Source organism: Pantherophis guttatus, chromosome 1 (assembly GCF_059756535.1).
Source record: "Pantherophis guttatus breed Tessera chromosome 1, ASM5975653v1, whole genome shotgun sequence".
Taxonomy (NCBI): Eukaryota; Metazoa; Chordata; class Lepidosauria; order Squamata; family Colubridae; genus Pantherophis; species Pantherophis guttatus.
Window position 1 is genome coordinate 323,983,411 of NC_142063.1, and position 13,193 is coordinate 323,996,603.

At 42.4% G+C, this 13,193-nt stretch overlaps 1 protein-coding gene across 1 annotated transcript in view; it reads right to left on the reverse strand.

The window, feature by feature from the left end:
- The window catches only part of LRRC75A (leucine rich repeat containing 75A), a 62,206-nt gene that overhangs the window by 29,071 nt on the left and 19,942 nt on the right, over window positions 1–13,193 (reverse strand). The window contains exon 2 of the mRNA XM_034421085.3: window positions 11,824–11,952. Coding sequence (XP_034276976.1) covers window positions 11,824–11,952 — 129 coding nt within the window. The remainder of the gene's footprint in view (window positions 1–11,823; window positions 11,953–13,193) is intronic.

A 13,193-nucleotide genomic window follows, 5' to 3' on the forward strand; every position in this document is an offset into this window, starting at 1 on the left:
GGGGGGCATTCACCCAGGTTCGCCTGGTGCACCAGTTGCACCCCTATTTGGACCTAGATGCCCTACGCATGGTTACTCATGCGCTTGTCACCTCCCATATTGACTACTGCAATGCCCTCTACATGGGGCTGCCCTTGAAGACCACTCGGAGGCTTCAGCTGGTGCAGAATGTGGCCGCGTGGGTTGTGATGGGAGTATCTCGACACTCCCATGTTACACCTCTCCTACACGACTTGCATTGGTTGCCGGTTGCCCTCCGAGTGAGATTCAAGGTGCTGGTGATTATCTGTAAAGCCCTATATGGCTTAGGCCCGGGATATTTGGGGGGCCATCTGCAGCCAGCAACAGCTGCCCATCGCCCGGTGCGTTCCCACAGAGAGGGCCTCCTCAGGGTGCCGGCGGCCAGACAGTGTCGGCCGGCGACCCCCAGGGGGAGAGCTTTCTCTGTGGGCACACCTACCCTTTGGAATCAACTGCTCCTGGAGCTCCGGGTGGCCCCCGACCTCCGCTCTTTCCGTCGCGACCTGAAAACGTGGCTGTTTCATTTGGCTGGCCTGGACTGATGGGGTTTTAATTTTTAACTTGTTAGTCTTAATTGCACTTTGCACAATTGCACAATTTCTTTTTAACTTTTTCATTAGGTGTTTTTTACTGTTGTGAGCCGCCCTGAGTCCGACTGGAGATAGGGCGGCATATAAATTTCATTAATAATAATAAATAAATAAGTAACAGAAAGAATTGTCTGACCAACCAGATGGCAAGAATATACAGAAGAGCTATATGCCAGCAACAGATCCAGTCTCTTCAGGATGATGAAGAAAGGGAAGCAGAAACAGAACCAGCCATCCTTTAGGAATAGGTTTTGTGAGCAATGAGCCAACTGCCAAAGAACAAGGCCCCAAGCGTTCATGCAAGCCCCACAGAACTGTTGAGGCCTGTATCACCCACAACTATCACAGCCTTGTTCCAGAAAACTTAAGAAAGGAATACTTGGCCATAAGATTGGAAATGATCCATGTTAATTCCATTCCCAAAAAAAGGGTGACTCCAAAAATTGCTCTCCAATTACCACATAATTGTCCTCATCCTATTAACAAGATTCTCCTTAAGATCATACAGCAACGTGGCACTGACCATCAAAAGGAAATTACCAGATGTTCAAAATGGCTTCAGAAGGGGTCATGACACTAGTAACCATATTGGAAATCTACATTGGGTCATGGAAAAATCTCAGAATTATCAAAAGAACATCTACACCTGCTTCACTGACTACAAGAGCCCCAGAAGACCTGGAAGTGCCAATATATCTGGTCTACTTGGTGCAGTTACTCTACACGTATCAGAAAACCACTGTGAACACTATACGGAGACAACTGGTTCAAAATAAAAGAGTATAGCAAAATTGCATTCTTTCACCTTTTTTATTCAATTTGTATGCTAAAGTGATCATAAGGAAACTTGGAGGAAGGAACATCAACCATCTTCAATATGCTGACAACACAACTCTCCTCTCAGAAACCAAAGTAAGCCTGAACATCAAAAAGTCCAAGTTTATGACCAGTGTGAGGAATGGAAATGTCAAAATAACAACTGATGATGAAAGAGATTGAATGTGTGCAAGAATTCACCTTCCTAGGATCACAGATTGATCAAAGCAGTGACTGCAGTCCAGAAATAAAACACTGAATCATACTGGATGTCACAGCAATGAAGAATATAAATCAAATATTGAAAAGCAAGGACATCAGCTTGGCAGCTAAATGCAGATTAGTCCATCAGAAGACACATAGAGATAAACAACATCCAATACCACTCAGAGACAATCAAAAAGCCCAAAAGGAAACCAAAAGACCAAAATATCTCCTCACCAGCAATCAACACTCATGTGAGCAAAGATTAACACCAAGATTAACACTAGACCAACAATCAATCAAGGAATCCCCAATGCGGAGAAACAAGCTAACAGTAAACAACAGCCTAATCAAGGAACCACTAAGAACATTCCTTTCGACACTGACAGGGCAACCATTAATATATGAAAATAAGAGCACACCTCACTACTTTCTAGCACTGATGATGCCACCTCGTTTGGTAATGAAACATCTGCAAGAAAACCACCAGAAAGTGCCAAGGAGCCCACAATTCAACCCCGATCTACAAATATTCTATCAGCAGATTAGTCTCTATTGTCATATTTCCATAGTTACCTATGAGTGTAAAAGTTGGATCATGAAAAAAAATTAGACAGAAGGAAAATTTGTTCAAGCTGTGGTGTTGGAGAAGGCTCCTGCACATTCCTTAGACAGCAAAGGTGACAAAGAAACAAATACTGAAGCATATAAAATCATGCAGATTACTGGAAGGCAAAATAAAAACAAATCTGTCTTACTTGCTTCGGCCATGTCATGTTCTCAAACTTGCTGGAAAAGGCAGTTATAGACAGATTTCCTCCAGGAGGATCTGTCCTTAACTCATCCTTTGGGTCTTCCAACAGCATACCCATTGCCTATGTAACTGAGTTCATCCGTCTTGTTGCTGTTCATACCTCTCTTTCCTACTTTTTCCACCATTACAGCCTTCTCCAAAGAACTAGCTCTTTACATAATATGTGGGATAATTTGAACCCAATATTTTGTACCTCAAGTAAGAATTCTGGGCTGATTTGTTTGATGACCCATTTGGTTTTTTGGGGTGGGTGTTTTCTGTGTTCTCAGCAGTCTTCCCCAACAGCAAAGTTCAAAAGTGTCAATACTTCTTATCTACAATTTTTATTTCCATAATGTGTCACAAAGTATACCATTGCTTGCAAGGTTATGATCTCTATAGACAATAACGGCATTTGAATATCTTTTCCAAGGTCTTCATAGCTGTTTTACTAAGAGTTAGTCTACAGTGTATTTCTTGACTCTTGTTCCTTTACAGTGGTTGATCCTAAAAGGCAGAAGCTGTCTAGCACTTCAATATACAGTATCTTCATTGTCAGTTCCAAGGCTAGTTGTTGTATTAGTTGTCATTTGTTTGATATTTTTATATTTAATTTTAGTTCCATTATACTATATGTAATTTTAGTCCCATTTTTCCAAGGTGCTCTTATTATCATTAGAGTTTGCAGATTGTCTGCATTTTCAGCTATCAGAGTAACACCATCAGTGTAGTGCAGGTTACTGACATTTCTTCCTCCAATTTTAAAACCAAATGCATCTTTTTCCAATCCAGATTCCATAAATATTGGAAAATATTTTTTGGAAAATACATAAAATACACCCAAAAAATTATGTATGTGTCAGGCAATAAGCCATAGTCAAGACAGAACATGAAGAAACAAACCGATTCTAGATCAGTAAAGAAGTGAAACCATATCATATACTCTCTCCTTAGTTATTCAACTTATACGCTGAATATAAATTCAGGGAGGCTGTACTGGAAGAAGAAAGTGTTAAAATTTAGCAGGCAAGCCAGCTTTCCCAAAGGATGACTGTGTTTCAAATGCATCCAGGTTTTTGAGCAATAATGTCTACAGTTGCTTTCACCTCCCCTTTGTTTTCATTAGGGATGAGAGAAGAGAAGATTGTATTCTTCTCTTTTTTCTCAATGAGCGACAGATTCCTTCACTCCCCATTCACAGGTAAATATTTGGAGAAAAACTTAGTTTTCGTATAGAAACTATAGTTGATCAACAATGGGTTGATCATTGTGAACTCCAATATGACTTCCAAATCCCAGTCAAACACATCTACCATGTTTTCCCGAAAATAAGACCCTGTCTAATATTTTTTGCCACCAAAAAAGGCACCGGGTCTTATTTTCAGGGGGATGTCGTCTACTGACTCACCTCACTTGCATGCGTCACCCCTAACCTCCTATTCGCTATCAGAGGCCTTCAGGAACTTCTTCTGTGGCCGGCAAGGCTTTTTCAATCCAGAGCTCTGTTATCGGCTGCAGAGGCCTTCAGGAAAGCCTTGCTGGCCGCAGAAGAAATGGGCTGACAAGGCTGATGTCAGAGTGTATGAGGCCTGGCTGCAACTGTCCGAAGGTAAGTAGTAGGACAGCTCAACCCCCCCAATCCCCACCCTAGCTTAATTTTTACCCGTGCACCCTGGAGTGGGCAGAGTCTTAATTAGGGCTTATTTTGGGGGTGAGGCTTATATTGGGCGCATATGTAAAAATCGAGCTAGGGTTTATTTTCAGGGTAGGTTGTATTTGCGGGGAAACTTGGTATTTCTCTTCCTCTCCATTACAAAAGATAGTTGTTTTTTTTAGGAAACATTGCCTGAGATTCTCAGAATGCACTTTGCTTCAATGACGAAGATACTTCCTGGCAAACAGTAGGTCTCAGGTTAATGCCTGTCCTTTCCAGATTAGAGCTGGGTCTGTGACTTCGGATTAACTGATTCTAATCAACAGAGACAAAGACGGACCATTGTTTGACTAGGCATGAAACAGTTTCCCATGTTCCTATTTTATGTCAAGAAAAGTTGTTAAATTTATCACCAAAACTATTCAATACATTCTTGTTACACTGTATAATTGTCATGGAACAATGACATAAAGGAACAAAGCTAATTAATATACCAGCAACTTGAAATGCATTTTGATACACACACAAAATGCAATTGTATTTTATACAGCCGCTTTGCTCTATCACTTCCTGGGAAATAGTTTCTACAAATGCCTGTGTTAACACTAATTACAGCAGCCAACCAGATCGGAGATACTTTAAAAAATTCCAGATTCCTATCCTGTTAATGTCTTATTGGGGGCACTAACACAGATTTAGTTCTATTTACCAGGAACAGCTGGGAATCTGCTACTATATATCAGTATAAAGTTGTCATCACAACCATCTCCTCTTATTAACAATAGCCTTGTGAACGTCCCATCACTGAACAAGCACCTAATATTTCACAGTTGGGTGGAAATCCTAAGAATACAGAGAAGAGGAAGAGTTTATAATATCTGATGTCTATCAAGATCAAATCAGATCTGATGGCTACATTTAACCGATTTTGGCCAATTTTGAAAAAAACAGGACTAAATCCAGTCATAACTGGACAGAAACCGATCAGGAAATTCCCAAATTTTAGACTAGACTAGAGAAACACAAACATCCCAAATGAAACCCATGGCAAGCCAGTTGCCAAGCAAACAGTATGGAGGGTTCATGTAGCCACCAGGAGATGAGTTCACTCTGTTATTTGTGTTTACATTTTTCTACACGCCAGCACTGCAGTGTTTCTCAACCTTAAAATTTTAAGATTTCTAGATTTCAGTTCCCAGAATTCCCCCAGCAAGCAACTGACTGGGGAATTCTGGGAGTTGAAATACGGACATTGCAAAGTTGCTAAGGTTGAGAAATACTGAGCTAGAAAATTGCCGAGAAGGACAATGATTAAAAATGACAGTTTAAAAGCTGGAAGCAACTCTTTCTGATTACCCAAGGGCAAAAGAGAAATAGTTCAGCCAGCAACATCAGCAGGTAGACATACTGTACCCATAGCAGGTTCAAGTCCTATCATATTAGAAAGTTGATTCTAAAACTAGGATGTAATCAATTCCTGGTGCTTCTGTGAATATATACAAAAAATTACTGAAGGTTCCATATTCTTTTTTCTTTTTTTAAACAAGGTGATAAACAGTATAATTAAGCAAATGTCACTAAGTTGGGTTCTACATCTGGTGATTGAATCGGCAAACAATCAACCTGTTTGTAGTATATAACACTAATTTGAAGAGCTTCCAAACAGTCTTTGATTCTATTCTCCTTTTTTTTCTACTTTCCCTAATTCTGCCAAGCATAATCATTTGTTTCTAGTTCCACATCCATATGTTAGTACTTTATTGTCATTGCACCTCATACAACGAAAGTAAATGCCATCTTCAGTGTACAGTATACATAAGAAAACTATCAAAAATAAAACAAAATACCGGCCTTATACGTGGATCACAGTATGCCTAAAAAGGGAGGAGGTGGGAAAGAGCACATACTCTAAAATGATGCCTTAATTAGCCCATGGCAAAATAAAAATAAAAATCCTTATGGTCTACTAGTCTGTTTAACATAATTAACCATGGGGAGGGGGAGAGTTAGAGGAAATCTGCATTGGGATCAAGCATGGTAAAAATACTATTATGCTACTACAGAGACAAAGATCACCATCAGGCTCAAAGAAAAGTACTATTCTGAAGCTAACTAGTCATCTGAGTCAGGGGTCTCCAATCTTGGCAACTTTAAGACTTGTGGACTTCAGCTTTGCTTTGCTGGCTGAGGAATTCTGGGAGTTGGAAGTCCACAAGTCTTAAAGTTGCCAAGATTTGAGAGCCCAGAACTCTGAGTAACAATCCAGCTGCTCAAGTATTACAATATGTGTCATTTTCACATTGCAAACATCTATTATCCATGCTGTTAGGAAAAACTGGAGTGCTTCTAAAGCTAAATAGAACCCAACTACCTACCGATGACTTTGTTTAGGGTAGCTGTGGTATTCAACCTCCTGAGAGTTTTGCAACGGTGCAATTAATTTCTAGTTACCATCTGAAAGCAGCACTATCAAATAAATAGTGATTTAACCATTCAATAAAGAAAGCCCATTAAAAAACAACAACAGTGGAACTCATTTCTAAACCAAGGAGTTTTAGCAATAATTATCATAAATGACTGCTTAAGGAATGCACTGGATTGCCTAGCAATCAAGTTTTATCATATGCCTTAGCTTGGATATGTCTCTCCAGAGCATGCCTATTTGTAAAAAATCATGCCCTAGATGTTTTGTGCCCCCCCACCCAGCACACACAACTTTCCTTTTGCTTTTTCGCCTCTGCTGGGAAGCATCTAAATGCACCTGCTGTATTAAGTTATTCACTTATCCCCAATTCAATTTGCTCTTCAGCAGTTTATGCGCTTGGTCCTTGTGATGGAGCAGAATAAAAATATTTCAAGCATTTAGGGAAAAGCTCATTTCCATGTAATCTGCACTCACTATTGTCAGGAAAAAGCTCCTGTCGTCCTTCTTCATATGTATAAAAACCGAGGATTTCTCAAGAGGGAAAGAGTCAATACAGTTGTTGTCTATTCACTTAAATACAACCTCCCCAATTTAGAAGTTTACAATAAGTAATCCAAATGGCAATTATTCTTCCAAATCATCAATAAACAATGCAATGGTAGTTATGAAAGGACTATCTTCTCCATGGAAGAGCAGCTTTTTTTCACCTGCATATGGACACAGTTTTGGTTGCCACAGTATAAAAAAGAAACGTCTTTAGAAAGAGTACAAAGAGCAACAAAGACGATTAGGGGACTGAAGGCTAAGTCATATGAAGAACAGTTGGCAAGAATTTGGTATGTCTAGTTTAATGAAAAGAAGGACTGGGGGTGTGTGTGTGACATGATAGCAGTGTTCCAATATCTCAGAGGCTGCCACAAAGAAGAAGGGGTCAACCTATTCTCCAAAGCACCAGGGGACAAGAAGCTATGGATGGAAACTAATTAAAGATAGAATCAATCTAGAACTAAGGAGAAATTTCTTGACAAAACAATTAATCAGTGCAACGACTTGCCTCCACAGGTTGCAGGTGCTCCAACAGTGAAGGTTTTTAAGGATAGATTGGACAAATATTTGTCTGAAATGGTATAGGATTTCCTGCTTGGGCAGGGGGTTGGATTAGAAAACCTCCAAGGTCTCTTCTTCTTTAGTCATCGAGCCCTTGTCATGGTCTGATCATTCACTCCTTCAACTGGACTTTCGAACCGCTAACCCTCGCCTCAGGGAGACGGAACCAGTTAGATGGTTCCGTCCCAGGCGCCTGATGGACCCGGATAGGTTCCTGATGGAGCTTGGGCCATTCCCTGAGGCTCTGGCTCACGGCTTGACTGAAGAACTAGTGGCGGCCTGGGAGAGGGCGGCCGCTGGGGCTTTGGATTGCGTCGTGCCTTTGCGGCCTCTGACCCAGCACCGATCTCAATTGGCTCCTTGGTTCTCCGAGGAGCTGAGAGAGATGAAGTGCCGGAAAAGACGCCTGGAGAGTGGTTGGAGGGCCAGCCGTTCCGAATCTGACCAAACACTGGTGAGGTCTCATATTAAGACCTACCTAGTGGCGATCAGGGCGGCGAAGTCTAGCTACTTTTCCACTCTGATTGCATCTGCAGATAATCACCCAGCCGCCCTGTTCAGGGTGACCTGCTCCCTTCTCCATCTGGGAGCGCGGGAAGACCTCTTGCAGGGCAGGGCTGAGGATTTTGTACAATATCTGCATGATAAAATCGCTCAGATTCGGGAGGGTTTGGACTCCGACTGGGTAGATCCAGATGGGGTGATGGAGGTGGGTCTTGAGAATGTTAGCTGGGAGGAGTTTGACCTTGTGACTCCCGAGGACGTGGACAGGGTTCTGGGTAGGTTGAATGCGGCCACATGTTTATTGGACCCGTGTCTCTCCTGGTTGGTGCTGGCTTCCCAGGAGGTTACACGCGGCTGGCTCCAGGGGATTGTCAACGCTTCTTTGAGTGAGGGTTTCTTTCCCGCAGCCTTGAAAGAGGCGGTGGAGAGGGCCTTCTCCTCAAGAAGCCTTCTCTGGACCCGGCTGTTTTATCAAACTATCGTCCAGTCTCCAACCTTCGCTTTGTGGCGAAGGTTGTTGAGAGTGTGGTGGCGCGACAGCTTCCCTAGTACCTGGATGAAGCGGACTATCTGGATCCGTTCCAGTCGGGCTTCAGGCCTGGGTATAGCACGGAAACGGCATTGGTCGCATTGGTTGATGATCTCTGGAGGGCTCGGGACAGGGGTTGTTCCTCTGTCCTGGTCCTGTTAGATCTCTCAGCGGCTTTTGATACCATCGACCATGGTATCATGCTGCGATGGTTGGAGGGGTTAGGGGTGGGGGGCACCGTGCTACAGTGGTTCTCCTCCTTCCTCTCTGACTGTACGCAGTCTGTGTTGGCAGGGGGGCAGAGGTTGACCCCGAGGCGCCTAGTTTGCGGGGTGCCGCAGGGGTCGGTCCTCTCGCCCCTCCTGTTCAACATTTATGTGAAGCCGCTGGGTGAGATCATCCGTGGCTTCGGGGTGGATTTCCATCAGTACGCTGATGATACTCAGCTGTACATTTCCACCCTGGGCCACCCCAATGATGCCCTTGAAGTGATGACCCGGTGCCTGGAGGCTGTACGGATCTGGATGGGGAGAAACAAGCTTAAGACTCAACCCTTCCAAGACCGAGTGGCTGTGGTTTCCAGCGTCCCGTCATAGTCAGTTGGTTCCATCACTGACTATAGGGAGTGAGCTCTTGGCCCCCTCAGAGAGGGCTCGCAAGTTGGGTGTCCTCCTGGACTCACAGCTGTCTTTAGAGGACCATCTGACGGCTGTGGCCAGTGGGGCTTTTTATCAGGTTCGCCTGATCCGCCAGTTGGGTCCCTTTCTGGACCAGGACGCCTTGCGCACGGTCACTCACGCCCTCATCACTTCCCGTCTGGACTACTGTAATGCTCTCTACATGGGGCTCCCCTTGAAGAACACCTGGAGGCTCCAGCTGGTCCAGAATGCGGCCGTGCGGGTGATTATGGGGGCGACTCGTTGCTCCCATGTAACACCGTTCCTGCGCCAACTGCACTGGCTCCCGGTGGTCTTCCGGGTGCGATTCAAGGTGTTGGTCGCCACCTTTAAAGCACTCCATGGCATAGGACTGCCTTCTGCCTCCGATAGCCCCCCACCGACCAGTACGCTCCCACAGAGAGGGTCTCCTCAGGGTGCCGTCGGTTAGACAGTGTCGACTGGCGACCCCGAGGAGAACCTTCTCTGTGGGGGCACCTACCCTCTGGAACGAGCTACCCCCGGAGATTCGTTGGATTCCCGACCTTCGTACCTTTCACCGCGCCCTTAAAACACTATTATTCCGTCAAGCAGGGCTGGCCTAAAATATTATTTTTAATGGGTTATTTTATGTTATTTTAGATTGTGGGCCAAACTATTTAATAATTTTAAATTGTTTTTAACTTTTATATTGTGGGTTTTTTATCCTGACTGTACACCGCCCTGAGTCCTTCGGGAGAAGGGCAGTATATAAATTTAATAAAACTGAAACTGAAATTCTTGTTATTCTGTTATTCTAAAAAAGCCAGGATACCCCACTATTTGAGTAAGAACACTTCCTTGGTTTAAGGCTGTGTTTTGATCCTGGCAAACATTCCGAGAATGTTGAAACCTGATCACAGGCACACCTAGTCACAAAACAGCGGCCAGACTGGACTTGACAAAGTGGTCTTTTCCCAGAAATTGGCAACATTGCTTCCTAGCCCCAGAGCTTATCTTTGCCTAGATGTCTTGATAGGGAGAACAATTCCAGCAATAGCATTAGACTACAGCCAATTACTAGTTTTGTTTTCTAAGGAGGCCTATGGGTAGAATTATAGCAATTATTGAATGAGCAAGGCCCAAAAATTGGAGCCAGGCTGCAATAAACCATTGGATTCTCTCTCCTATATTAAAAAGGCCAAATCCCCACCATAAATGTTAGACTGTCCTTTGCAGGCAGGCAGCTGAAAAATTTCCAGTGACAAATATAATCTCATTATAAGAAAGAAGCAGTGAGTACCCAGAGAAAGGAACACAATATCCCAAAAAGAGGGAAATAAGCCCATTAACAAAACAGATCGAAGCAAGGAATTCCCAATGGCAAATAAATATGCAGTTCTGTTTAAACAAGAACTACAGTACTCTGCTCGAGAACAGTCCTAGAATCAGATATTGAAGTATGGGGAGGAAAATGGAGGGAACGTTCCTATTTATGCCTGTTTCTGCATTAACCGTTCAGTCAGAGCCACAGAGAAATTGTGTGCCTTGCATACACTCCTAGATATTTTGCAGCTCGGACAAAGGCAAATTCTCTTCCAAGTCAGGCTCAACATCTGGCAACTACATGGAACATTCATGTAGTTTTCTTGGCAACAATACAACAGTGGTTTCCAATTTCTTTCTTTTAAGATTCCCCCCCACCCCCAAATTTCCCAATGATCTAACTAGCTACAGTACAACCTTGATTTCATGGAGTCTTTCATCTAAGCACTAAGTAGGTTTGGCCTTGCTCAACTTTTCAAAATCAACCAAGGTCAGCTAGATGCTCCACCTACCTAACTTCTGTGGATTGTACAAAATTTATTGTGACATAAACGTTAGATATCAGATGAAAAGGGTTACCAAGATGACACAGTGACTAAGTTCACACATACTTATCCTGATTTATAAATCAACCTGGCTAATAATACACCAAACCATAAACTAACAAAACAGACTAAATGATAAAACAATCCATATATAAAATTAAAGCTTATGGTAACTTCACATAATATGTTATTGGAATGTAACTGGTAGTTCTTCATTTAACCTGCTTAAGCAAATTCTGTGGATGCAACCTAGTTTTTATTAGCTACGACAGCAAGAGCTTTTTCTCCCTTGTGCTAATGAGTGGGTGTTTTTTTTTTTAAACATAAGCTCATCTTTTTCATCCATTTTGGTCTAACAGACTTTCTATCACAAGCCCAAACATTTTGCCCCCATCTAACTACAACTATTTTCACACTCAGCAGCCCTTTTTTGCAAATACTTGTTTCCCAACATTACACCCACTAGTGGCTGCTGAAATATTCCTGGACAGTTGCCTGCATCCTATAAATTCAGCCCCCAAATCAGTCCCTGGTTCAAGACGAGCAAGATGTGAGCCAGTTCTCAGAGGGATCAGTTAGCAATTCCTTATAAGAGGAATTGCAGCCCTTCTGTTATAGGTAGCAATTTTACTCTTTCGTCAAGCAAACCCAAACAACTGCAAGCAAGCACTTACTGGTTTAGGGCAGTGGATGTATCTGGCAAGGCTGATGATCAGGTCATGGGTGATTGGATCAACAAGGTTTCTAAAGCTGGCATAGCGATATAAGACATCATCCAGTGAAGTTGATTCCATTCCCAAATCCTGCAGAGGAACAAGTTAACAAACATTTTGAAGACATCAATGCATACTTAGCTTCCTTAGTGACTGGATGTATTGATGGGTACAGTCCTGCAAAAAGGCAACAATCCCATCTCAGTACCATTTCTATCATCTTTAGGGTTTGAAATTATCCAGAAATTAAAAACTTGTACAAATATACTTATGTGCATATACACAAGCTGATGGGGAAAGAGTCATATATTATTGCTTTGTTCAATCAATCCACCAAGTTGGGACCTCTGGAGATGCCTTGCATAGATGAAACTCAGGTTGCAGTTATGCTAGTTATTGGAGAAACACATATTCTGGTCACATAATACCAAACTATAAACTCATTACATTGGATTTTCACAACATACTAATCTACAGGAAAGGAACCAACACAATAAATGACCTAGTTTTTAGGATGTTATATGAATGTAGCTTCAGTGTAGTTGAATTGGAATTGTCTGGAACAAGGAATGTCTTGGCTTTTCCCGCCCTCACTATTCACACTCCTTAGCTTCACAGAGAAAAAAACATAATAACTGCACTTTTCTTTATGGGCTGCATTAATACCCAATCATCTGGCTCTCCTAGCAATTTGGCTGCTCCCCTTGCACAGAGTGCACGAACAGACACCGAAAGAAGATAAGAGCTCTGCATAGAACAACTGATTTTCCTGTAATGGGGAACTTTTTCATGGCAGGATGACTCACACTCAACATGGGTCCTAGCCAGACTTATTTAATTATTTTTTTATTTATTCTTTCATCATTTAGCAAGCCACCCAGAGTCACTTCAACAATCATCCAAACAGCATATAAATTTAGTAAATAAATAAAATAAACAGTCTTTGTGTTAATTCATGGCAGGGATTGTGCTTGGAGAGTTCCTTCAGAACTGCATAGCCTAGCATATTTTTGATAAGAAATTCAGTATTATTCAACTTTTTGAACTTTTTAGTCTGAAAGTTCTATATTACTAGTACTATATCTAAAACTTTACCAATGAGAATGGCATGAATTCAAGCCAAGGCTGGAAATAGCTGTGCATCCATCAAGCAATGAGATCCTTTCCACTTTCATCCTTACTCATTCTGGCAAATTTTCCCTCTCCAGTATGAAGCAAAATACAAAGCAAATCAGACCTGAATGGGCCAATTTGCCTTCCAGAGTGAATACATAAGCCATCATTACTGGCCAGACTCCCTTGTTGCGCTGCATGACTATTTGGCACATTTA